Source organism: Salarias fasciatus, chromosome 8 (assembly GCF_902148845.1).
Source record: "Salarias fasciatus chromosome 8, fSalaFa1.1, whole genome shotgun sequence".
NCBI lineage: Eukaryota > Metazoa > Chordata > Actinopteri > Blenniiformes > Blenniidae > Salarias > Salarias fasciatus.
The window spans coordinates 12,157,192-12,183,207 of NC_043752.1; the positions used below are offsets into that span (position 1 = coordinate 12,157,192).

The following is a 26,016-nucleotide window of genomic DNA, read 5'->3' on the forward strand; positions in this document are numbered from 1 at the left end:
TGTTTGCCCGACTGCAAGATGTTGCCTGTAGGGGGGCGAGGGAGCGAGTGAGATAGTCAGAAAGTGAAGGCAAATGCTGGACGGAGATAACAATGTTTAGATGTGGGGAAGTGAAGTCGACCAGTGAGAGAGAACAGAGCTAAAGGCTCGGCTCTCCGCTGACACCAGGCCCCCCAGCCTGGCATCCCTCCAGCCTAACCTTGTTAAAATCCTTCCTCGCTTGTTGCCATCCAGAAAGAGGAAGGGGAGATGGAGGAAAGTATGGATAAATGAGAAGTAGGGCCGAGGAAAGAAATGCGAAAAGGCAGAGAGGCGACCGGTCAGATGGGGTTTCATAAAGGTAAGAGGAGAGAGAAGCGGCCTTATAGGAGGGGTGGGGGAGGAATTAAGGGGACTCTCAGTTCAAAAGGGCTCCCAAGAGCCTGCACTTAAGCCCACGGCGTGAGGCTCACCGCAGAAACCAACAGAGGGAGGGGAGGCCTGAGATGTAGTGTCAAAGTTTGGAGTGAAAGATGTCTGTGTGTGGAGGAAGAGGAAGGAGCGAGCGGAGCTGAGATGGCTTCGCTACAAAACGACATTCGGGCTCCCGTTCGCAGCACAGTCCCTGTTCTGCACACTGCGGGGCTGCAGTGCTGCAGCTTCCTGTTCGTCCTGAGCTGAGAGTTCCTAAAACATCGTCTCAGCCTGTTGTTCACAGCTCATTAGAGACCGTGAAGCCAGCAAAGCGTACATCTGTTCGAGCCTCACCTCAGATTCACCTTTTGTCTACCTTCAGCCACTCCTTGTTTTGGTTTACTACCAGTTGAAGCTGTCTCCTGTTGGAGTGTGTGTGTGTGTGTGTGTGTGTGTAAATGTGTGTGCTTGTCCACACTGTACACTGCTTTGGCTATAATGAGGAGCTAATTAACCGGGTGTTCCCCTCAGTGCCCTGAGCAGGTGGCCGGAGCAGCCAGGTGGAACTCAGCCCAAACACACACGCACACACACACCACCGGAGCATCATGCACACACTGGCACATGCACATAATGGCGGGAGCCCATATAGCAGAGCCTGTTTGGCCGAAGTATTAAAAGAAGGGGGGTGTTGGGTTTGAAGGAATCTGCAGCCCGGCCTGGTCCAAGCGGGGAAAGGTGGCGGTATCAGGCCTCCAATTTTCAAGGACCAGTTTTAGGCAGGGGATTTAGGTTTAGCACAGGCATCCAAAATCAATTGGCTGTGCTCACCAGCTCGGCTTTGTTTGGAAACTGAAGGAAAAATGAGGTTGGATTCATCCCTCACATATGGAGGCAGAGAGAGAGAGAGAGGCACTGCGCTCTGCAAACACACATTTTATTTATTGAGCACGGTCTGCAGGGACCAATTTGTCAAACCGCAGTGGACGGATCAGCTTCTGAGCTTGTTCGGAGGAAGTGTACTCGTTGAATCACCTGTCTTGAAAGTCGACACAAAACAGATAGTCTTGCAGGTCGCCATTGGTATTTTCCGTCTTTGAAAAAGTAAGAAAATCATTTATCGTGAGCTGATTATACGTGTGTAAACGATGAAGGGAACGATACAGGGTAAAAACAAAACTCTGACATGTATTTCCAACAGAACTGGAGCTGCTCAGTTTCATGACAAGGTGACGAAACAATTCAGTAGTCTAATATTTTCCGAGGGGTCTGCTCTCCGCTCCCTCCGCTTACTCTGATTTTTGCCCCAGACTGAAGTTTGTATTTGTTGTTTGATTTCCACGACAACATCAGGCGTGAGTTTTGCACATCCCTGTCTGCTTTTTTTTTTTCTTCTTACACAGATAGGAATTATTAGGTGTTTTTGCAGAGCACTCGTGAAGCTTTGATGTGTTAATGAATTGAGAAATGGCCTTCACCGGGGTTCAGTTATCCCCGCTGAGCCTAATTTGGGTGAGTGGGGGGGGGGGGTTACAGCTCTGGTGGTGGGCGGTGGTGGGGTGTCAGCAAGTGTGTGTGCACAGGCACTTCAAAACAAACCCATAAACATTCCTGGATTCGTGGGCAGCTGCGGCTCTGAGCTCAAGTCAATTGCACGCAGAAAATAAAACATGCAGGTACCTGGTTGGGTTTTTTTTTTTTTTTTTTTCTGATCTGTTTTTTCATCTAGTCACCACATTTTAGATTATATATCACTCCTCAGCACTATTTCCATTCTTTTTCTTTATTTTATGACACATTAACAACTATTTCTGATTCAAATTCTCTTGGTCTGTTTCAAAATGCCTCCCTGGCTCCACGTGCTAAATCATTTAAAGGTTCAATTCTGCAGTTTTCTTTGCGTTCTCCACACTTGAACATATCCTCTCTTACGTTGCACTTTGTTGGCCGATCCTGTTGCACGGCCGTAAGCTGAGATGATGCTGTAGGAGGGCCGGGCAGCGAACGCGATCCATCGCTTTCATGTTCTGCTACAAGGTGTTAATGGACACAAGTGCTCACAGCTGTGTGTGTGTTTGAGATGCTTGATCACAATCACAGTCGCCTGCCTCCCTCCGCTCGGCCCCTCCTCCCTCCCCTCTCGCCGGCGCGGGTGTGTTCTTTGTCACATTTCTCCTGGAAGGAGTCGGACAGCCTGTTTAGTCGTACGTGTGCACGTGTAGAGGGAACACTTAGGTTGCCAGTGTGCCATCAATTTGCTGTATATTGTTTTCCTGAGTTAAAGCAGGGATAAACCATATATCGACCACTAAACCGACTGCAGATGAAAGGATCTACACTCAGTTTCCAAACCCCCCCTCAGTGCCCCGCATTGATTTGTCATCCCAGCGCCGCCTGCTTTGGACAACTCTCAAAGGCGTCTTTACATAAACTGACTAGATATTACTTCATACAATAAACTCTACTTCATTAAATGCGGAATTCCACACAAATTGGGCAACATAATAACCAGATGGAATTGGGAAACAGTCTGGGAATGTGCCCCCCTTTTTTTTTTTTTCCAAGGGTTTGTAACTGAGGAAAAGTGGGCCTCTTTCCCCTCCCAAATGCCAGGCTTTCCTCTGAGTGTGGATGGGGACGAATATTGTTCACCGCTTGCATCTCAAGTGTTGAGATTTTAGCTTAAAGTGATAAATGTCTAAATATGTGTGGCATCCAAGAGGTTGCAATATCAAAGAAAGGCTTAGATTGAAAATTATTTACAAGAGAAAATGATGTTTTCCTGTTAAATCTGTGGCTCTGATATTAAAATATTAATGTGTGTAAAACAGGTACAGCCATCTCTCACACCCACTTGACAAGGAGGATTAAGCTAAATGAGCAGCCTCAATGCTCGACGTCACTCAATCCTTCAAGCCGTGACTTTGACATTGATTTCTGAGCGGTTCCCCTGCGGAGCTGAAGCCATTAGAGTATCACTGTCATTTTTAATGACTACATAAAGATTATGTATCATATCACTGAACGGTGCGTAATTGCAGGTTCGACCTTAAAAAAGAACAGAGACAGAAAGAAGTGTATCGATATTATTTGACTTGCTCAAGTGTTATTTAATGTACTCACCAAGTATATACTTTATTCTTTACTTATGGTGTGTGATGAAAGTGACAATAGAATAAATATCTTCCAGGTCAGGGGTGTCAAACATAAGGCCCGCGGGCCAAAACTGGTCTGCAAGAGGCTCCACGGTTGTTTTTCAAAATATAAATGCAGAGCGTGTTTAATATCCAAACTATCTCTATTGATGCAGTCTGTAGAAAAGCCGCTATTCTATATAGACCCTTACAAAAAATAATTGGACGCCTATAGAATACCTTCCATGCAGGCCTGTCTTTACTTACACCCCTTTGTTGCGTCTCTTTCCTGTTTTAAACATTCACTGTTGGTGAAATCTGTTTTCTCGGTCCCGTTCCCATCTGTCTAAACTTAATTAACATCACCTTTTATTGAGATCCGCTAATAATCCCCCTTTGCCACAACTGTTGACATTTTTGGTCGAACGGCTCTGCCGTTGTTTACCGCTTTCTAATTCGTCTGCGGGCGACTTTGATCTGGTGCTGAGCGCCGCGAAGCCTGACTTTGAAGCCGAGGCCAGATCTTCAGGTCCCAGTTCTGACTCTGATTTAAACTTTCTGACACAAATACAGAAGTACAGGTTTAGACCTTTTTAAGAGGCAAACCTCACGTGCTGAGAGTGAAAAGAGTTTATCAATACTGTCAGGGCTTGTGGATGTGGAGAAGGAATCAATGGGAAAGCTCGTGAGCCAAGGAGACATTAAGGAACCGGTTGGATTTCAAGTGGAGCCGAGGGAGACTCTGAAGAGCCGTAACCTCACATCACAGGTCCCATATATTGTACCTCGCCTCATTTAGAAGACAGCGAGCTCGAGCCCCATTCCTTTATCTGAACGGTGCTTATAATAGATCTTTGAAGTCTTTACTCATCAGTGATTCATGAAATTAATGTCTCTCTTTCCAGTGATTAATAACTAACGGGCTGAGAGAAGCCGAATTCATTAATTATGAAATGGAGAAAATGAGCTCTGCAAATATCAGTTTTGATTGATGAGCTCTGGAATGGCCGCCAAGCGCACGGCCGCGGTGTAGATTATAAACCGCTCACTGTTACGCCGTCTTACTGGAAAAGTCTAAGAGTAAAAATGTGTTTTTACTGCAGTGCGTCCTCCTCGTGAGCGTTTCATCAAGTCTAATGCACGTTTGGATTTGAGGTAAATACGGGAAAGATATTGTAAACTTTGCCATCTATCCCGCTAACCGCCGCTCCCCTCTTCCCTCCGCAGCGTGCAACTGCAACCTCCACGCCCGCCGCTGCCGCTTCAACATGGAGCTGTACAAGCTGTCGGGGCGGAAGAGCGGCGGGGTCTGCATGAACTGCCGCCACAACACGGCGGGACGCCACTGCCACTACTGCAAGGAGGGCTTCTACCGAGACATGGCCCGGCCGATCACCCACCGACGGGCCTGCAAAGGTAACCAGACAAGGAAAATAAAGAAAAAAGGCAACTTTAGCAGTCACCTCTCTGAGTGCTCACACAGAATTTCAAATTTTAAAAAAACATGAAGGATTTTTCTCGGAAAGAATTACCTACCGCAAGTATTCATAAACACGGACCACCTTGTACTCTATCAGTCATCGACTTGAGTGTATTATATTTATTTATGAGTGTTTAATTCTGTGAAAATGTCACTTGCTATTACTATTAGACTCGGTTTGACTCTTAATTTGGCGAGTTGCAGTGCTTAAAGTTTACACGATTTTCAAACAATAGGTGAACAAATCGCCCTAAAACCTTCTAATTCTTGTGCGTATCGTGCCAGTTCGGAGAAAGTGTAAAAGGAGTAACATGTTATGATTGGAAACATATGCAGTCATGGTAACTTTGAATCAAAGAAAGAAAATGTCAGTATGTCTGATTTGCCATAGCGCAGCAGAGAGAAACGAATTGATATCATGCCTGAAGCTGTTGTGGCCGTCCCACCACATGTTCCCCCCCTCGCCCCGCGCGCTACATAATATTATCATTTGACCGAAGCGTTTCTCATGGAAGAACATATTTTATTATTGGAGTGAATATTTTTCAGCTTTATGCTGGAAGCATTGCAAACATAACACAAGTTCCTGAACTTGTTGCTCAGGAAAATATTCAAACAAATAGCAAAGAAGTAGAACTTTTCTTCTTTTTTTTTTCCAACCCTGCTCATCTTGACGAATGTAAAGAATCACTTCCAGAGGATGAAGGCGCGCCAGCCCTCATAGCCGTGAAGATCTTTTGGTTGAAATTTCACAGCGAGAATCTCCCTCTGGCTCCTGCTCAGTTTTCCTTCTGCGGCGGCGGCCGGCAGAAACCGAACACCAGTAGGTTGGAAATGGCACGATATCGGGCCGCGCTCGCCCGCGCTCCATGTTTTGCCATTCATCACAGCGACTTGGTCGCATACTTTAAGACTGAAGTCATCTGACCTGTTGCTGCACCGAAACAATAACAGAAGGAGATCGGCCGCAATCGCTTCGGAAAGGTGCTTTTTGAGTTTTTTTTTTTTTTAACGTTCCTCATCTTCCATTTCCTGCTCTGCCTAAAGGTGGACTCGTCTCACGCACACGTGCGAGCGCTCTGACGATTTGTCCAAGTAGTCAGGTGATAAACAGTTTACAGTCCTCCTCCGAGGTCCAAAACGCCTCCGCCGATCCGAGCGCCTCCGTGATTGATCAGAGCAATTCCGCAGCCTTCTCCAAGCCGTCGCTTCGCCTCGCTCGGGCCTTTCCTCTCTCTTTTTTTTTTTTTTTTTTTTTCATCTCTATCCTCCCAGATGGTTTATAACCGCCACCTCCAGTTGCTCTCCAACTCCTGACTCCTCTCATCATGACTCACTATAAAACTTGAAAATCCTTCCCTTTCTTTGATTCTTCATGGTGGGATCGCCGATTTTGCTCCTCGGCCCTTTTGCCTTCCTCCATGTGTCCGGGTCGCGGCAGAGGTCAGAGGTGTGGTACGGCTTGAAAGGGGGTGGGGGGGAGCGTCACGTCTGAAATGGAGTTAAGACAATAAAATACAGGTGTTTTCTGAAGGGGAGACAGGAGCGGGGGGGGGGGGGGGGGGGGGGGGGTGCAGGCGCAGGACTCGAGCGAACTGCGTCTGTTTCCAATCAGATTGGCCTCAGATGGGTGTCTGCGCATTGTCTGAGGAGTGTGTAAAGAAAAAAAAACGCACACACACCTGGTCTTCCTTGTGTGATCCTGACATCAAGGTGACTGTAAGTGAATCTGAACACTTCAAATGCTTCTGGTGTGACGTTAAAACAGACTTCACATGGCCTGGCTGCGATGCATTAGGTCTTTAAAATACGAGATTTCGATCTGAAGCCGTTCTGTGCAGCTGGGATGTGTTTGAGCGCGGCGAGCGGGCCTGAAATATAGACCTGAGAACCAAACACTAATATAACAATGATGTAATCCTGATGCAGGAAATGAGCGTTTTGCTCGTCTGAAAATATCACAAAAATACAGGACAGAGAGAGACAGCAGCTCTGCAACTCTTTAACTGTTTTCACCTTCAACAAAAGTAACAAGTCCCCCGAGACTTTAGAAACAGCAACTGAATTACTAATTCAATCTGTAATTACAGATTCATTTCAGCAGTGTTTTTAGCCTGGATGCTAATATAATGCTAATTTTTCATTCTAAAATTACCATAGCACAAATTTTCACTTTTTAATTTTTTTTTTTTTTTACTCTTGCAGAACAGGCCAGAAGAACATGATTGACCATTAAAAATATATTTCCAGCTCAAGTACAAATAACACCGACCTCTCCAAATGTGGCGAAGGCCAATAACTACTGACAAAGAGCAGTCCTCAACGGCACTTAAACAAGCACACACACACACACGCAAACACACACACACTAAACAATTACACTGAGCAAACGGCTGTCAAAAGGACTACAAATCCCGACGCAATGCCGGTCACGTCTGTAGTTACACAAGCTTGAAAAGTCATCAACATCTGAGGACGTTTTTACTGCTTCTTAACTGGCTCGAGCCCCCCGCACATAAAACTTCAGAAAAACAGTGTGAGGCTGTGGATTGACACCGTCACCCCCATCCCCGGCCTGGCCCTCACAGCTCATTCAGACCCGACGGCTGTGAGCTGTTTACCGAACAACTTGGACACTAAAGTTAAACCCTGAAGTACAGAATTGTGTTCCTGGTTATTTTCAATTACCATGTGATGATTACTCTTTATTTAGTTTAAAACTGTAACCTCTTGTTTAAGAGCATCACTATTAAGTTAGGTTTCCTCCGCGGTGTAAGGAAATGAGTCCAGAAATGTCCTAATGGTTTATAAACACTGGAGCACCTGGGATCGGTGGCGGTAGCTTCGGCTTTGGCCGCCGATCCCAGAATGAGAGCATGGTTGGCCGAGAGCAGCAGCCGCAGCCCGGATCCGATCCCCCCGCTGACTTGACCTCTGGCGCCCGGCTCAGTCCTGCCCGCACCCTGCTACACCCATATCTCCGCTCCCTTTATGTGTCGCAGAAGTGTCATCAAAGCTGAGGGTTCCTCGTGGAGCCTGCGTGACTCATTTGGAGAGATTTCCATCTCGACACCTGTAGATTGATCGGCTTTTCTTTAAAAAAAAGAGGGGAAAAAGTGTTTCTAAAGATCTGAGCCACACTTAATCTCTCCCCGCCATGCTGCCACATGCACATGATCTCTCCTGGGTAGGTTTCAGCCATTTCCACCCCCCCACCTCTACCCAGTCGACAGGTGCTCAAGGTCCTCTCCTTTGTTGTAGCGGCTCAAAAATGTCCGGAGTAAATAAACACATTCACAGCTCCGTCAGGTGGTGGGAGCGAACCGTGGCGTGTTAGCAGCTGCCTTCCTTTGGCAGGAACCACGCTAAACTGTTGAGTTACACGTTTTTTCCCTAAAGCGTAATTCTGGACTTTCTTGCCTTTTTTTTCTCTCTCTCTTTTCTTTCTTTCTTTTTTGATAACTTTGGACAATTATGATGATCGTGTTTCAGGCAAGTCGCTCGCAAATGTGCTTTGGTAATTTTGCACTTCTACGAGTGTATTTTCCAAAGAGTTGCATTGGAAAAGAAAAGAAGTAAAGGCAGAACATGCCTTCATCATTTTGTGGCCTTTTTTTAAAAAATTCTCGGTAAAATGTTGGTCAAATTGACAGATTTGTTTTACATAGGAGGGATAAAAACACCAAAAAGACACACACATGTAAAAGTGTTTTTTTGGAATGTCACTTGTGTGACTGTCCAGAGTTTTAATTCACTGCTGTTTATCCTGTTAAACACACTGCAGTTTGGACTCGTCTCTCACTCCTTTTTTTTTCTTTTTTACACCCTTTCCTTTACTCCTTCCACTCTGACATGTTGTTTTCCTTCGCTTCGCTCTCATCCTCTTGTAAAACTGTGTCCAAAGACTTTGGAGCAACTATCCAGATCTGGTATTTAACAGCTCTTTATACCTTCCTGTCAATTACAGCCGCTTAAATAAATCATCCGCAAGCTGCAAAGCTCATAAAAGTTGTGCTGCAGCAAGCTGACCGGAGAAATACTTGTTGCTGTTGGCATCTGCCGGGCATCGGGTGAACTTTCGGGAAGTGATGAAACGGCAGAGCATGTGTTAGCGTACGGGCACCGGACAGAACGCTGGCATTCAGGAGAGACGGGGAACGTATGGAGGTGGAAGGAGGGCAGAGTCGATGGGTTTTCACCATTTGTAGCTTAGAAAGTGTCTAAATTAGACGAGCTAATCAATGGGTTCCTGTAAATGATTGTATATATAGATGCTGTGGCAATTTCTTCTTCACTTATATCTAATGTGTTGTCTCTGTCCCATCTTTCTCTTGTGATCCCACCTCCTCTTTACCCTTCCACCCCCACCCCAGCCTGTGACTGCCACCCTGTGGGCGCAGCCGGCAAGACTTGCAACCAGACCACCGGACAGTGTCCCTGCAAGGACGGCGTCACCGGCATCACCTGCAACCGCTGCGCCAAAGGCTACCAGCAGAGCCGCTCCCCGGTGGCCCCCTGCATCAGTGAGTGATCAGACAGACGTGCACGCTGCACCAGCACTCACCTTGCAACACTCTGGGTAGCGTTATCAGTTTACAGTAACTCGCCGATTGAATCGTCGGGAATCCGACTTGTGACGAACACAGTGTGACACACGGCGCAACGCATCTCAGAAAGCAGCACAGACCCACAGACGTTGAGATTACAGAGCTTAACTGAAAGCACACTTTCCCTGCAGCCCGAAGTCAGCCTGGCTGTCTGGCAGACGCCCCTCAACCCATGCTCTCTGCTGTGTATATACATATGGTACATGTGCTCTGCGGATTTTACATGGCCACTAAAAATGCAATGATAATTTCATAGCGAACAGCCCAAAGCGCGTGCCAAACAAGAGCCAGCATGCAAAGGCAGGCGAAAGTGAAACTCAATCTAAGTTAAAAGAATAATGGAGTTGAAATATAGTGTTTTGGAGGGGGTCGGTGTAGGCCTTGTAGTTTGGGAACCCACAGCTTGGTTACTGTTATTCCGCCATGTCGACTACATCAGGTTTTTAATTTCCTGTGACAAGCCTCGGTGTGTGTGTGTGTGTGTGTCCGCGTTATGAAATCTGCCAGTGGCTGAGCGCACGCAGGCATGTGTAATAGAGGGCAACTCTACACCACACTGTGTGCCACATTGCACACACGTCCAGGGAGGCCTCCGCCATGGTCGATGGTGCCACGGCACCCAGCGCCGTACCCGACGCCGCCACATTGTGCCACATGGCGCCATGTTGTTTGCTCCGGAGCAGATGGCAAACGGGCAAGAAGGGGAAGGCGACGGCGGTCATGGATGGTGGGCCGCGCTCGTTTACGTGTCACTGAAGCCTCTCGAGAAAGCGAGGCGAATCGTGGGTTTAAGCATCCCACACTTTGGGGTCTATTACATGTATCATTAATGACGGCTGTGTGTGGCAGCGGGGCCTCATGGTGGGCATCTTACCTCCTCTTGAGGCTCATCTGCCCCAAGACAGGGAGATAATCCCATTAAGCAGCCAATTAGTATGATGGCAGCATCCCGCATCTGAATGATCCTTTCATCATCTGTCCGTCTTCACACGATGTGGCCGCGAGGGCACGGGGCCTCAGAGTAGCTGCTCGCAGCTGCGCCTGCCCTCATAAGGCGTCCTGCCCCTGTTTGTTTTTGTTGGCTGGCTGTCCATAATTTTAGTGAGACAACTGCTGCTTTTGCCTCAAAACAGCTTTCCAAGAAGGCCCCCCCCCCCACCTCTCCTCCAACGCTCTCCCGCTCACTTAGTTCAAACCCTCAACCTCCAAATCCAATCAAAAGCAGATCCTCTGGGTGGATGCTAAGCCGGCATTCCAGTAATTCTGTTTTATGGTAAAAGCAGAGGGCCTGTTGTTAGCATTAGCATTTGTATTGGAAAGTTGCATACGATTAAAGCAGAAATCCTGGAGGAATTCCACGAGGCACTTTCTAGTGTAGCCAACGGGCACGGCGAGGGAGGGAGGGCCGCATCTGTCTCAAGACAATCCCAACCAAAATTGCCCCCCCTTTGCCATCTGTCCTTCTGTCTATACATGCCTGCATGGAGATTACACAGCAGTGTTAACCCCACATCTGTCGGGGGAGAACGGGACTAATCCACTGCAGCCACCTTTCAATTTAAATCACTTTGCCACAAAGAATCGACTTCTCTCTCAGACGTGTCAAGTAGGCCTTCTTTGACTGCGCTGACTTCTCCAAATTGGATTACTGGATGAATTTGTGCGGCGTTTACCGAATCTGACTCAGAACATAAGTCTGGTCCTCTGAACATCCATTAGGCCGTGTTTCTTCTGCTCATGCTATAGTGGGATCTTTCAGAGTATCCCTCAAAAAAATGACGGAGAAACCGCAACATCGGTCCGTGGCGTGCACGCTCTATTTAAGCCCGTCTTCCCTGTCACCGCCAATGAGCGTCGCTGTCAGTCTGTCAGCGTTTATCGAGCATGTCCATCTACAAAGCCCCGTGTGTTTCCATCAGAGCCGCAGTACAGTCTCTGCTCTGCAGCTTGGTGTTTATGATGATCGACCTCTATGAACAAGGACGCTTTGTGTGAGGATATTTCATCAAACGCTCCTGTATCCACTCCCTGCAAACCGATTTAGTGAAATTTGTCTGCGTCTGAGACCACGCTCGCCGCCGCCCTCAGACCTGCACACGCTTGAAAAGTACAGATTTAAATGTGAACCCAGTAAAATAAGGTGTTGCCTCCTGTCTGTGTGTGTTTCAGAAATCCCTGTGGTCAACCCCACAGCGGTGGTGAGCAGCACGGAGGAACCAGCAGGTTAGTATACACTCTGCACCGCCGCTTTACGAGGGGAATGAAAACCTTTTTTTTTTTTTTTTTTTTTTTAATTTATATTTCTGGACATGAGTTTTAAGGTGTGGAATAAATATTAATAGAGGGTGGGTCCACACATTTTTTTTTTTGAAGTTGTGCAGGAGAGAACGAGTGAACTGGGAGCGTAAGAATTTTCCATTGTCTTAAAATTCAGTGTCCTTGGCACGCTTTCCCCAAACCGCAGGCCTCAAGTTAATGGAGCCTCGCTGTGCTGGAAGTGTGGCTGCGAGCGTCAGGCCAAGGTCGTCAGATAGGCAGCGGCGGTGATTAGTTGCAGTTTCGCCGGGGACGCACAGCGCGAGGTGTGAAAGTGAGCGCTGGCGAATGAGTAGGGGGAAATTTGTTCAGTCTCTCCCTCGAACTCTCCAATTCAGGCTCCGCTCAATTACACCGTCCTTGTTTTGTTTTGTTTTTTTTCATTCTGCAGCAGCTTGGTTTGAATGATGGCGTCGATTTGGAAATGCTGATTCATTAGCAGGTTTATGACACATGTCATCACTCAAGACGCAGATCGCGCCTCCCACCACGCACTTCTTACATTTTATAGTTTTGATATTCTAAGAATACTCTTGCTTTTTCGGCTTTTGACTTTTGCCTCCTCGTGTTTTGGAGTTTAAATACCACACAGTTTGAGGGTTTGAGTTATAGAGCTGAAGATGTTTGTAATGGCTGACGCTTTGGCTCCAGATGAAGACTGAACTCGGCCGCTCCGTCGGCGGACGCTGCGACTGCGTTACACCCTCCAATTAGATTGGCTTAGATTAAAGAAATAACACAAACCTCTGTTTGCCGCCTGGCCGCAAGTTTCAGAAGAGGTCTCAAGTTGCTATAGAAAATATTGCAAATGAGCTAATTTCGGATAATCTGTTGGTTTAGCTTTGAGCCTGGAAAGAAAAACAGATGAAGAAACAGTCTGTCAAATACAATTAAACACACCGAGATGTAGAACTTTAATCAAATAGATTTTGGTACTTTGAGAATGAGCCAGGTAAGCCGCCATGCTAAATGAGCCAGCCGAATTACACCAATACTGATATTGATTGTATCTTAAAGCCAATAGCAACAAAGTGAATAAGTGCACTTGGTAAAAAAGCATCTGCTTTGAACATGAAACAGTATTGATTTGATTTGTTTCCCTTTTTTTCTTCTTTCTTTTACACTTCTCCTCCTTGCTGACTCTCTTTAAGGTCTTTTTAGCTTTTTTTTGACACAGAGAAAGCACAATCCAGCCCTTACTTGTTTACTACTTCCCTGGGAAAATGTTACAGGGTCTAACAACACAGCAGTCATTGATTACCAGGCGCACCACAGCATTTCCCATCTTTTTCCTTCCTAAACTACCATAGAGCGAGCTCCACCGTCAGAAACCTGAGGCCCCTGGATCTTTTTGTGCGAGGGGCGGTGGATGCAATTTGTCCTTGTCACGGCGCGGTGAAAGAGGCTGAAGAGAAAGAGGACATCCAGAGCACTGGAGCCAATTGTGCATGTTTTCAGTGGGCTGGCCTTCTGGGTCATTGGTCGATTCACCAAGCGCTTTTCCAGGTGAACAGCCAGCAGTGAGCGGGCCTGCATGGGAAAACACACACTGTCGGCCCCTACTGATAACTCCTGGTCAGCCACTGTCTGCCACACACACACACACACACACACACACAATGGCGGCGGTTTAATAAAACCCATGCACATCTCATACAAATGCATGCCTGTCACAGTTGCGTGCGCGCTTCCATGATAATGATCTGAACATGAAAACCGCACGCCAACTCGTAATGAAAAAGACCCCTTCAGCGAGCTACGATATGTAACATCATTTATTTAAAGTGTCTGCGAACACGCCGCGCACACACACACAAATCCATCAGCGCACACTCCCCTGCACCCGTCGGTGTCTACACCTCCACTTATCAGGTTTTTTTCATGTCACTCGCCTCAGAGTTATTGGAAGCTGCCGTCTGCGCTTTCTTTCCACCTTTTCGTTCGTTTTCTGTCCTCTCTCGGCCTAATAAAATCTCCAGCGCTCTGATATACAGCCAAGCCTCCTGGACATTTTTATGGGCTCCTTGGTCCCCTGTTTCTTCCTCCTCCTCCTCCTCCTCTTCCTCCTCAATCTTAAACCCAAAAATGAACAATACAGCACCAGTGAACTCAAACGTCTCTGAGAGTGTAATTCCTCTCTCTCTCGCTCTCTTTCTCTCTCTCTCTCTCTCGTGATGTTTTAAATTATAGCATTTCGTGTCCAGTAATTATTTGGTTTGGAACATAAAATAACCCCAAAAGCTTCCCATGATGAAAACAACGAGAGGCCTCGCCGCAGATACAAGTCCAGTTTACCGGCATGTGGTTTTCCAGTTTCATGCCCTCACATTCCAAGTGTGCATCATGGTCAGCGTTTCATGTCCTTCCTCACTAAAACTGACTAAAACCCTGTTGAAAAATGGCTGTCACGGCCTTCCCCACAAATTCAGTCCATCATTTTCATTGACTTCTTTCGGGTCCTTCTCATAGCTTTGTAATTGAAACAAGTGGATCCAAGTTTCTATGGTTCATAAATCCAGTCAAGCACACAAGAGCTTCGCTTCATGATCAACAGTGTCTCGTTCTTTTTTTTGTCCGGCCTCCAAAAGTGGTGGTTGCCCATGTGCAGTGCTTCAAAAACATTTTTTCGGTTGAGATTCAAGCCCTCTTTTTTTTTCTTTGGACCCTGATTCCATCTGAAAAATGTATTATTATATATTAAATATACACATGTATGAAAAGAAAACTTTGCGATCCAAGCAAAGTGTTGTCATACTGTCATTCTTCAGCATCAAATCACACAGAAATAATAATAAAAACGTTCCATTCAGGGTAATAAACTGAAAGGGATTGAAAACAACACCTAACCAAAGCATGGCTGGCCTCGGAGTCAAGTCAGCAGGAGATGAAGTCGCTCAATCAGCCAGGAAATCAATTTCAATCCCAAATATAACACCTCGTGACGAGAAACCCCGCCTTCCAGTGGTCAGTGGAGGTCATCTGTCCGATGTGTGGTCTGAGCCGTCACGCTGACAGCCCCGGCCTATTCACATCCATCCAGCCATGACCTGCTTCCACCGGGCTCTGTCTTTACTCAAGACCCCAGAAAAGATGTCAAACCGAACACTTTTACTCCTCTGGTATGTTTCACCTCGCGCCCAGCGCCGCCGCCTGTTGCAGGGTTTTTGATATGTGATTTGTCACGAGTTGTATTTTAGCAACTCCGAAACCAAAACTCAGCTCAACGTAATCCAACCTCATCCTGTTTTAATTGGAGGCTTTTGTTCAGTCCAGAATATATCTAAAACAATCCAAGAACTCAATCGGAGTTGTTCTGGATGGGATGTTCTGGGAAAATAAAAGGTGAAACATAAAAACTGATGTGCGGTAATGAAGACATTGTGATTGTTGCAGATGTTTTTCAGTGACTTCATGGGGATTTTACAGTTCATAACGCCTGAATGCTTTATTGTTTTAGCATTACAATAAAATGTGTTGTTTTATAGATCAAATGTGGCCAAGTCATAATCGGTTTTAAGATTTCCTTTTTCTTCTCAGACTGTGAATCGTACTGTAAGCCAGTGAAGGGCAACTTGAAGATCAACATGAAGAAATACTGCAAGAAGGATTATGGTAAGAGAATATAAATCGTTGTGCTTTCATCAATAAACGCTGCTCTGGACAGCGCTAACCCGCGTGTTTTGCTGCTCCGTGTTTTCCCAGCGGTCCAAGTGAACGTGCTGGACATGGAGACGGTGGGGGACTGGGCCAAGTTCTCCGTCAGCGTGGTGTCGGTGTACAAGAGCCGCGGCGAGCCGCTGAAGAGAGGCGACAACATCCTGTGGGTGCACATGAAGGACCTGGCGTGCAAGTGTCCCAAGATCCAGATGAGCAAACGCTTCCTGGTGATGGGCGGCAGCGAAGGCGGGACGGGCCCGGGGGCGGGGCCGGGGGCCGGGCCCGCCGCCGCCGCCGCCAGTCCGGGCGCCGAGCGGGTCGGCCTGGTGGCCGATAAGAACAGCCTGGTGATCCAGTGGAGGGACGTTTGGACGAGACGTCTGAGGAAGTTCCAGCGCAAAGAGAAGAAGGGGAAGTGCGGCAAAGCATGATGGGAAAGCAGCGTCCAGCCCTACCTCTCCCTCCATCGCACACCTTCATGAACCCTGACTGTTGACTCCTCCTCTCCCTGAGCCTCTTTTCCCCGTCCATCGTGGGAACACTGCACATTTCAAAGACTGCATGTACCCGACCTGTTCCATGGACCACGTTGTTTGTGTATATTGTATAATTATTTTACTTTTTATTTCTGAAGTTTTTGACTTTGTGATGCCACTTGTCTTTTATGTGTCTAACTGGTTTGCCTTAAAAAGGGACCATTAAAAAGGGTTTGAAGTGTAGACGGAAGCAGGCGCCACTCCCTCACTCCACGACGACAGCGGAAATGTCCACTCCTCCCGCGGCTGCGACTCCCGTCTTCCTGCATCTTTCTGTCGAAACTGTCTTTGTTTCAACACTCCAATATAAGACCGCCGCCGCTCACATTTCACCCGTCTGTGAGGATTTTATTTCCCAGCGTTTGTCGCTTCGGAGACTGACTCAAGCAACAATCCGAGCTGCACACCTTCAGCCCGGCTGCCTCACGTTTTCACTCCGGAAACACGCCGGACCACCTGATAACCGTCTCAAAACCTCGTGTTCCGTGAGGAACCAAGGGCTCCCTTCTGCAGGGGACGTTTTCCACAGCAGACCTCAGCTACGCGCCCACCGACGCTGCTGCTGCCGCCATCAGACAGCTCGCACGCGGCAAACCGCCCATATCCACACCTGTGTGACGCCACTGCTCATATGTGGTTCCTCCTTATCTCATCCATCCCAGCCGTATAATTCTTTGCGATATAGCCTTTTGTTTCACGTTAAGCAGAACAAACTCCATCGGCATGCGTGAGTCAGATTCCAGGCCTCCGGCGCTGTGCCTCCTCACCACTCGCTCCTCTCTCAAGCCGTTTATAAAGTCGTGCATCACCGCCGTGACTCATCGCCTGTCACTTTTTCCGGAAGACACATTCACCAGTGTGGACAAACGGCTGGAATTCCAGAACAATCCCAGTGCTTCCAGGGGAGAATCTTTTGCTTTATGGATAATCTCTGGTCTCACAGATGTCGCTGTGTGGCCAGTGTCATTTCTTTGTTTTCAAATGTCTCAACATTTGTCTGAAGACTGGCAAGCTTTTGTTTGCCGAAATAAGAGATTGAAACAAGAGTTTCCTTTTCATGCAGTAAAAAGAAAAAAGAAAAAAAAAAACAAGTCGGATAAACAACATAACTGTTTTTTTTTTTTGTTTTGTTTTGTTTTGTAGTATATTTTGACAAAATGAATGAGGCTGGAAAGATTTTAGTGCTCACTGATTGTATTATGACATGAAAGGATCATATTTCATTCCTCATGTGCTTTGTTATGTTTGCATGTTTGTGGTTTTTTGCTGGTCCATCAAAACCTTACAGTGAGCAGGCAGAGAACTAAACCAATATGAGCATCGAGACCCAAAGGAAAACTTCCCAAGTCATCTCCCGCCCTGAAACACAGCCCTGTCATCCTCTGCCAAATAAGCATAGTCGGCTTTTGAATTCAATTAAGAGACTATGAGAGTCAGGACCAACAGAAACCACAGAGAGACCCGTCTGGTCGCTCTCAGGCTTTTTATCTGCCGTTTGCTGTTATTTCATTTTGTAAAGGACGTTACAATTTATTTAAATAGAGTATAAGATAAACATTGTTCGGAGGGGCGCAGTCGAGCCGGTGGCGGCGAGTGTGCCTACAGGCGTCTCATGCTCGCTCGTGGTCACGCTCCTTCGGTTGCGGCGGTGTGTTTGGTTTTGTCGTTCCTCCAAAAGTGTCTCTCCTCTTCTCTCTCGTCTCCGCCACCCTCCCCGATCCCTCTTTTTTTTTTTTTTTTTTTTTTTTTTGCATGTCGTGTATGTAGTGTCTTAGATAACAGACCGGAGCTGCCAGTCTGCTCTGTGGCGTTTAGTTCTGCACTGTAGTTCTTTTATTTCCTCTGAGAATGTAAATCAAACTGCGAAGAACACAGTCACAAAGGTGTGCAGACGCCCTGATTGTGCTGAAGAAATAATGTTCTCCGATTTAAGAATGTGGAAGGCGCGATAGCTGGACGCTATCCGAAAACTCTGAAACGCAATTATCTGTTAAAATAGTTGCGGGTCTTCATTATCTGTTTCATACTGACAATTTTTTTTTTTTTTTTATAATCAAATCCAAAAAAATGAAGAAAAAAAATCGACTCGGAACCAAAATGAGTTTCACACACTGTGATCTTTGGTGAGTGACAAAGGAAAGCAAAGAGGAAAAAGATGAAGCGCTGAAGTTTATGGTAGCTCTGTGTCCGGGGCGCAGTTTCCACTGATGGAATTTCACAAAAATGCAGAACCAAACAGTCAATTCTTTTCGTGTTGGCTGTGCGCGGCGGCCTGTCGTAGACAGGTGGTGTTACAGTAGCGCCCGTCTCCTCGCCCTGGTATGCGAGCGTGGCGTGACGCGTTACGATCGACGGTCCAACTCTGTGCCTGTGAGGCTGGCGTGGCGCTCCACTGCCGCTCCCTCTCCTTCAGTTCCTCTTCCCTGAAGCGCCCACCCTGACTGTTGGAATAAAGATAAGAGGTTAAGATCAGCCAGGTTTTGTTCGGGGGGGTGGAAGTTGTGCGCTTGTGAAAGCAATTTAGTGAGCCTCATAGGGAGAGCGGCCCTGTTGTTTTATGTTAACAAGCCCGGCAGCTTGGCAGTGGAACTGAGGCCGTTTAACTGCTTTACTTCATCCCCCCCTCCTCTCTCCTCGCAGCATTTATAGCATTCACAGGTGTGTGAGTTTGTGTGTTTAATTAACCCTCCCAAGCAAACAAGTGACACACACACACAAACTAAGAGTGCAGGGAGGTGACTGACCTCCTCCTCCAAGGGTTCTCAGTTTTACAGCTGCCATGAAGAGTTACACAGATTTTTTTTTTTTTTTCTTTTTCACGTATTTGGTTTGTTTAATGAGTCGATGCGTTTTCAATGTTGTAAATATGTACTGAACAGCCTCTGGCGTCTATGTTGTTTCTTTGTAAAGCATCACTTGGCCTGGGATGACTCACATGTATGGATGTACAAACCAGATGATTATGGATGTTATATGGATGTAGAAACCAGGAACATATGCTTTCGTGATCACAACCAGAAGATGTGGTTCAGATGTTACACAGAATGTATTCCTTTATGTTTTTACGTCCCTTTTCAGACAACATGCCGCCCAATTCCGAACGAATCAATTAAAAATGTGACTGATCTGGTCCTCGGTTCGTTCCAGAGGGAACCAGACGCAACATCCCACCATGCTCTGCAACAATAACGTCCTGGAAAGTATATTTCACTCACTCAAAGCTGTCCACCTCCCTTGGTCCAGCCCTGCTTTTCGCTTCTATTATATCAAAGTCTTCCTTGTACATTTTTCCTCTGAGGCAATGAACCACTGACTTTTTAATCTAAATGGTAAAAAAAAAATAAATTATTAGTTAATGAACTGCGTGTTGTGTCGATCATCTTTCTGTTTGATGGCAGCCATTATCCTGAGCTGCAGGAACGATATAAAACCGATACGTGTTTCCCATCGGAAAGTATGCTGACATACAGTGGGCACCGCTCTGGTATGTTTCCACTCACGGGGGCTCAGAGGAGAGGCGACTGGGTTGAGCAGCTTGGCTCCTCCATGAACACAGCAAGAGCTCAAGCTCTGTAAATAAACAATGAGGCGCACACACGCACACACACACGCGCGCACACTGATGCGTACCTCACCTTGGAGGAAACCCAACTCCCAAGTCAGGCCTGAAACAGGAAGCTCCCCAACTTTCCTGGTTTTCCCTCTTTTGCTCCTCTCTCACCTACAGCCTCCTCGCTCCTCTTCTCCAGCTCCGGACCAAACACTCTCGCTCCGTCCATTCTTCTCGGGGTAAATTACAGGAAAGAGATCATTTCTCATCACTCACCCCAGGCGTGGCCGTCGGGGCTCTGAGAATAGAGGCTGCTGTGACTCTCGGGGCATACGTACGCTTCCACATGTCTCTACATCAAGCCCATCCATCCCGGACATCTTATCCTCTCCATTTGGGATTTTCAGTACAGAGCAGAGTTGACCCAAGGGATAACCGTACAACAGATTTTTTTTCCTTCTTCGTTATTATCATTCCATTTCTCTCTACAGTTATTGTTTGCCGCAATTCTGAAATATTAGACGGAGTTGAGTCATAAACGGCTCAATATGCCCCACAGGCAAAATTCAAAATCAATGAATAGTTCCATTTCCCCCCTCCTGTGATAGAAAACCAATCAGTGCACAGTGGCCAAACCCAAGATCGTAAAAATATGAAAAGCGCAACTCGAAAGCCAGCAGGCCTGTGACCATAGAATTTCCCAGTTCTTGTGAGGTTTAGCCCAATCCAAACAAACCCCGGTGTGACTGCTGTGTTAATGCAGTCCATTTGTGGAAGTGAGAACGCTGCCATCTGAGCCCCGGCGGTGTGGACCAAACAAGCAGGCTGAATCCGACCGGACCGTACTGTTTCAGTCTTCTTCCAAACGCAGCCGACGACGCCTTACCGAACACGATATGGCTTCAGTCGCAAAGCTTCATTCATCGCCAGAGCCGCTTCACCTTTAGCAGAGCGGATGAACAAACCACCGGCTTGCTAATCAAGCAGTCGTTCCTCATAACCCCACCCGGCGTGTTTTGCCGCGATTGCTATTTTTTGACAGCAAACATTGTTTTCGCCTTGGTTCACGTTAATAAATGTATTCAGAAACGCAGACGTGCTTTGTGTTGAGGTGAGGGGGGCCTCTAAAGGTTCATTCTCAGCTTCTATAAATAAAGGAGCAAGTCACAATATTTATTGTCTTTTTCAATAGCGCATAACAAAAACTTTTCATCTGCGTGGAGGAAATGAGCCCAGGTTTTTGTCAAATAAACTGAGCTTTAGAGACTTATTGGGTTTTTGGAGAGTGGTGTTGTTTACAGAGAAAGAGCAACACAGATCGGGCCATTCTTCCCCCTTCCTATCCTACTTGACACACACACACACACACGTATCCACCGCAGCACACACACACACACACACACACCCAGCGGCAGACGAGGGGGGCTTACCAATCGTGCTTTCATAAGCTGCCAAAGCGGCTTCATTGGCTTTAAATGGAGCCTCATTACCACTGCGCTTCAAAGCTCAACAACGGCATTTGCCAGCATGGGGTCTCTCTATGTGTGTGTAGGTCTGTTTCCTAAATCTTTTCGCTAATGTACTTCTTTTGCTTTTCACCACATCCACAACTTTCCATTCTAATGATTTCTGTGACTTATTTCCCTTTTTACTTCTCCTTCCCCTCGGAGTCCATGCATGCCTGTCTATGAGTTCGTGTGCGTGTGTGTGTGTGTGTGTGTGTGTGTGTGTGTGTGTGGGTCACCAAATACTAACCCCCCTGAAAACCGCAAAAAATGTGGCGAGAAATCTGTGTGGACCAAGATCATAAATATTCAGTGGTGAAGGTCTGATCTCTCGCTCTCTCTGCGGCATGTCTTTTTTTTTTTTTTTCCCTGAGTGAAACCAGCTGTCGTCTGAAGAGACACCACTCCCTCTGGAACTGACAACATGCGTGACAATGACCACACCTCCGCTCGCACATCTGTCATCCTTCAATCTCTTCATCTTTCCATGTTTCCATTTTTTCCATTCGGTTAATAAGAGTACATTTCATCCACTCTGGTGGGGAAACGTCTTCCTCTCACTTTCACCCCGGCCAAATCTTTCTTTGCCCACAAAATGGGGCTAATCACATCCATGATGCTCGCGGACAACTTTCCAGACGCGGACCGGCAGTGTCGGTGATTGTCGGGGACCGCTGTTGCACAAAACTGGCATCCACTGTTCCCTTTTTTGTCTTTTTTTATTGGAGAAACAAACTTTATTGGGCCACTGAGTGATTGAAAATGAGTGAGGAATAGTGGGTAATTTAAAACCAGTGTGGTCCCTGATAGGAGCATTGTGCAGCACAAGCCTGCTCCTAATCCGCCTCTCAGCTTTGTGTTTGATTGGGTACTGTTGAAAATGGGGATGAGTCTGCCTCTTCAAAGCCTGTAACATAAGAGGAGCGTGTGTGTGTGTGTGTGTGTGTGTGTGTGTGTGTGTGTGTGTGCGCGCGTGTGTGTGTGTTAGTGTATTAAGGTGATCACAAAAAGCGGATTGTGTGCAGATGGACAAATAGAAATTACACTGCTGAATTTTGCATAAGCCCTTTGTGAGTTGCCTCACTTATTGCAGCTCATTTTAATAGGCCTCCATTAAGACTTACAATCCTGGCTTCAGGACCGAGCCCGTATTAAACTTGAACTCAAATTTGGACATAAGTACATCTAATCATTCGAAGAAAGAACGAAAAGAGAGAAGCGGCGGAGCAGCAGTGTTGTGCTTGGCGAAAGAAATGTTCTATCAGATTGTGGCGGGATACTCCGGGATCAGGCCCTTTGGTTCAGGTTCTAGACTTGAAGAGAGAAATCGGAGAGCGTCTTGGCTTCAGGCTTTGGAGAAGAGAGCAATGTCAAAAACATTATTCTCCTCACACTCTTTTCAAAGACAGTGGAGTTGGACAAGATAACAGGAAGAGACAGAAGTGATGGATTCGTCTGATCTCACCGGCGGAGTCTGCGTCAACGAGGCACCTTCCCACGTGAAAAGTGCTCACTGAGGAGCGTGTGATTATTCTCACACTTTATAAGAAAACCGTACTCCGACAGAATGTTATTCATTCCTGGTTTCAAGGTGATGACAGACCGATTAGTGAAAATGAACCACTTGAGAAGAATCCATGCTGAATTGGCTTTGAGTCGCATCAGTCACCGCAGCCAAACATTCGATGAAATATACATAATTCAGTGGTGAACTTCAGGGCGAGCTGTATTCAAAATGAATATGAGTCATTTTTTGGAATAGATATAAACAATTTCTTTATAAATGGTCAGGGATAAACATGCTGCTGAGTCCTCCAAAGCCAGGCGAAGGCTGGTCTTGACTGGATGCCCGAAATGCTTCTGGACAGAACTGAATTTCCGATAACTCCCAGATTTAATCTTTTTCTTTTTTTCTTTTTTTTTCCAATTAAAAATTAGCCTCCCTTCCTTTTGGTAACAAAATTAACTTTAAAGTTGTCAGGTTTTCCTTCTGCAGCTTTCCATGCCCGGAGGCTTCCATCCCTCCCTCATAAAAACCGAGATTTAGTAAGAATGCTTCTCTTTCCTCCGGGCTCGGGCCCTTTTTTTTCCGGCTCGAGACCCGGGGCTATACTGTAACACACTGTGTTAGGTTGAGCCCATCCACTTCAGTCCCCATCTGTTGGCATTTAGCACCAGCTTCCCCGCCTCCGCGCTGATCTCCGGTCTACATTAACTGCCCTAATTTGTCTGCCAAAGCCCACTCTGATTGCTACCATGTGATGCTCCGTGAAAGGTGAGGGATGCCGACTCATCACGCGCGAAGACGGACCTGATGGGGAAGGCATGGGGTGACATTGAAGAATGGGCAGCGGTTTGGGTGGCTCATGAAATGTGTAAGAACCTGACCTGTGTGGTTTTGATGGTTTCGGGGAGACAGGGGACTTTAACCCCCTGAGATAACCAAGACAGCCCAGACAGATGACAGCTGGCTCCGCAGCCCACCGGGGCCGTCACTGTCATGCTCCAGCGTCTACAAACAATAAAAAACCCATCCCTGTTAACACTTTCTATTTCCAAACCAGGATTTCCGTCCAAGCTGTTGGTAAATATGGGAATTAATGTTTATGAAAGTGAGACAGTGGTGCAGTGGTATACACTGCTGCCTCACAGCAGGAGGACCCCAGTTCAATAAAGGAACTCAGGCACTTTCTGTGTGGAATTTCTCTGTGTTTGCATGTTTTGCAAGACTGGCATGAAATCCCAGGTGGGCCGGAGCGGCCGACCAGTCGCCCAATCACCAAGATCCAATTACACAACATCAAGAGCGAGTGAAATGAACGAAAGGCAATAAATATCCATGTTTTCTTGTTCTCTAGCAACTGAAAGGAAAACATCTCCCATGTTTTGGTCTTGTTGACCACTTAACGAGGTTTCTGTCTCCTGATGCTTGCACGAATATTTTTTTGAAAGTGTCAGAATCTTAGTCATCCCTTCTCCGCTGTTACTCAGAACGCGGCAGCTTGGGGCCGAGCGATGGGAGCCAAAACCTGCTTCTACTTAGTTTCAAGTCTAAATAACAGAAAAACAATGCGATTTTTTTTTTTACACTCCATTGATCAATCTCAGGGTCATCAAGGAATAATTTTAATCATGACACTGAAAGAAATCTTTATGTTCGTCCTTAAAGACAAGAAACTGTAGTGAAGCGTTTTCAGCGCGGCCATCACAGGTAAGCCTTTAAGGGCCTGTCTCCCAGCTGTTGCCCGTTTTATTTTATTGGGCATATGGACACAATTTTTATGCGGCTCTTTCTGCGTGCATGCAGCAGTGAATGTGCTTCTGCAGGTGTGCGACTTTGTGTGGGTATTTGTTCACCGCATGAGGCTGCTGCGTCTGGTTTTCCTGGTACTGCGTGCCTTGCGTCTTGTGTATTTGTCCATGTGGTCGGATACTTTTTGCAACTCTGAGCAATTAAGGCGACAGTAATTGGGGCGAGAGGTATTGAAGCGTCAGCTGGACTGTTTCTGGTGCTCATCTGGTGTGACCGTTTCATTCTGCCTTCCTGCATGTGCCTGTACTGGTTATCTTAGAATGCCATCGGTTGCCAGTTAGGAAATACTTGGTTCCTACTCACCTGGTTTTTTTTCTGTAAGTGTTGACAATATGAATTATTGCAATGCTAGTGGAAGAAGGGAAAATCCTGCTAAAGAGCTCTGCGGTAAGGTTCTAATTTAACACTTTCAATTGACTTGCACTGAAGCGTGCGAGTGAAACATAAGAGAATTTGCAGTGTGCCATGCTCTTACTTGTTTTCCTCGTATTTCTTATGGGTCCTCCTTTAATCAGAGCTATATTTGTCCTCCAGTTCGTGTTTTTTGCTTTGCTTGCCAACAAAAGGCCATCAGACTTGCATGCACTGGCAGAAAACCCTGAACTCTGTGTTTCCTGCCCCCCTCCTTTTGGTGCCTGTTTGTATCTGTCTTTGGCATTTTTGTGAGCAGAGCTTAAAGTTTTGTGTTTTACAAGTCTTTGTTTGATTAATCCTCCTCTCAGCCTCAGTGTGGGATCAGGTCCTTCACGTCTCTGAACCGTAATGAGCTGTGTAAGCAAGAAATATTCACATTAAAGCAAAACAAATAAAAAATAAATTGTTTCTAATGTGCCTCCTCTTGAATGTAGAGGCTATTCATCGAGGCTATGGCGCAGGTATCGCTCACCTCACGTGGTTGAACTGCTGTTGGGGAAATCATTGCATAAGCACGGAACATTTAATACACCAGCGAAGTGGACCGCTGCATCCAAAAATGCAAATTAAAACTCAACCATGCAAAAAAGAAACCATATGTTCACAAAATGCATAAATGCAAACACTTTCTCTGGGCCCAGTCTCACTTCATTTGGACCAAGGCGAAGAGGAAAAGCGATCTGTCTTCCAGTGAATTCTGATTTAAAACCTCTTGAAAGTCATTGAACCTGAGTAAAGTTATGGATCCCATCTGAGATCAATGATATGCAGAACCATTAAAAATATAGTCGTATTAAAGGGATAGTTCGGGATTTTTGACATGAATCTGTATGGCATCCCCGTCAGCAGTGTTGTTCATCCACACAGACTTACCCCTGACAGCGTCCAGCGAGCAGAGATCCTGTCCGGTTTCAGTCCAGAGGAAGGTAGTCCGGCAAGTTTGCTGGGGTCCCGAAAATAAAGCGTTTTTCTTCTCGAACCAATATGTGTCCGAAAGAGTGGTGTATTTGCATCACAAACCGTTTACTGCAAAAAACTCAGACCTCGTAAATGCTTGGCACTATTTTCTCTCCCTTTATATCATTCCGCGCCGCCTCCAGCTGGAGCTCGC

At 46.5% G+C, this 26,016-nt stretch overlaps 1 protein-coding gene across 2 annotated transcripts in view; it reads left to right on the top strand.

Moving 5' to 3' along the window:
• The window catches only part of ntn2 (netrin 2), a 38,152-nt gene extending 18,673 nt beyond the window's left edge, over positions 1 to 19,479 (top strand). For both annotated transcript variants that reach the window (XM_030098381.1, XM_030098380.1), the window contains exons 3-7: positions 4,755 to 4,943; positions 9,381 to 9,530; positions 11,784 to 11,837; positions 15,468 to 15,542; positions 15,633 to 19,479. In XM_030098381.1, the coding sequence (XP_029954241.1) occupies positions 4,755 to 4,943; positions 9,381 to 9,530; positions 11,784 to 11,837; positions 15,468 to 15,542; positions 15,633 to 16,018 (854 nt within the window). In that variant the 3' untranslated portion in view covers positions 16,019 to 19,479. The remainder of the gene's footprint in view (positions 1 to 4,754; positions 4,944 to 9,380; positions 9,531 to 11,783; positions 11,838 to 15,467; positions 15,543 to 15,632) is intronic.
• Positions 19,480 to 26,016: the final 6,537 nt, after the last annotated feature.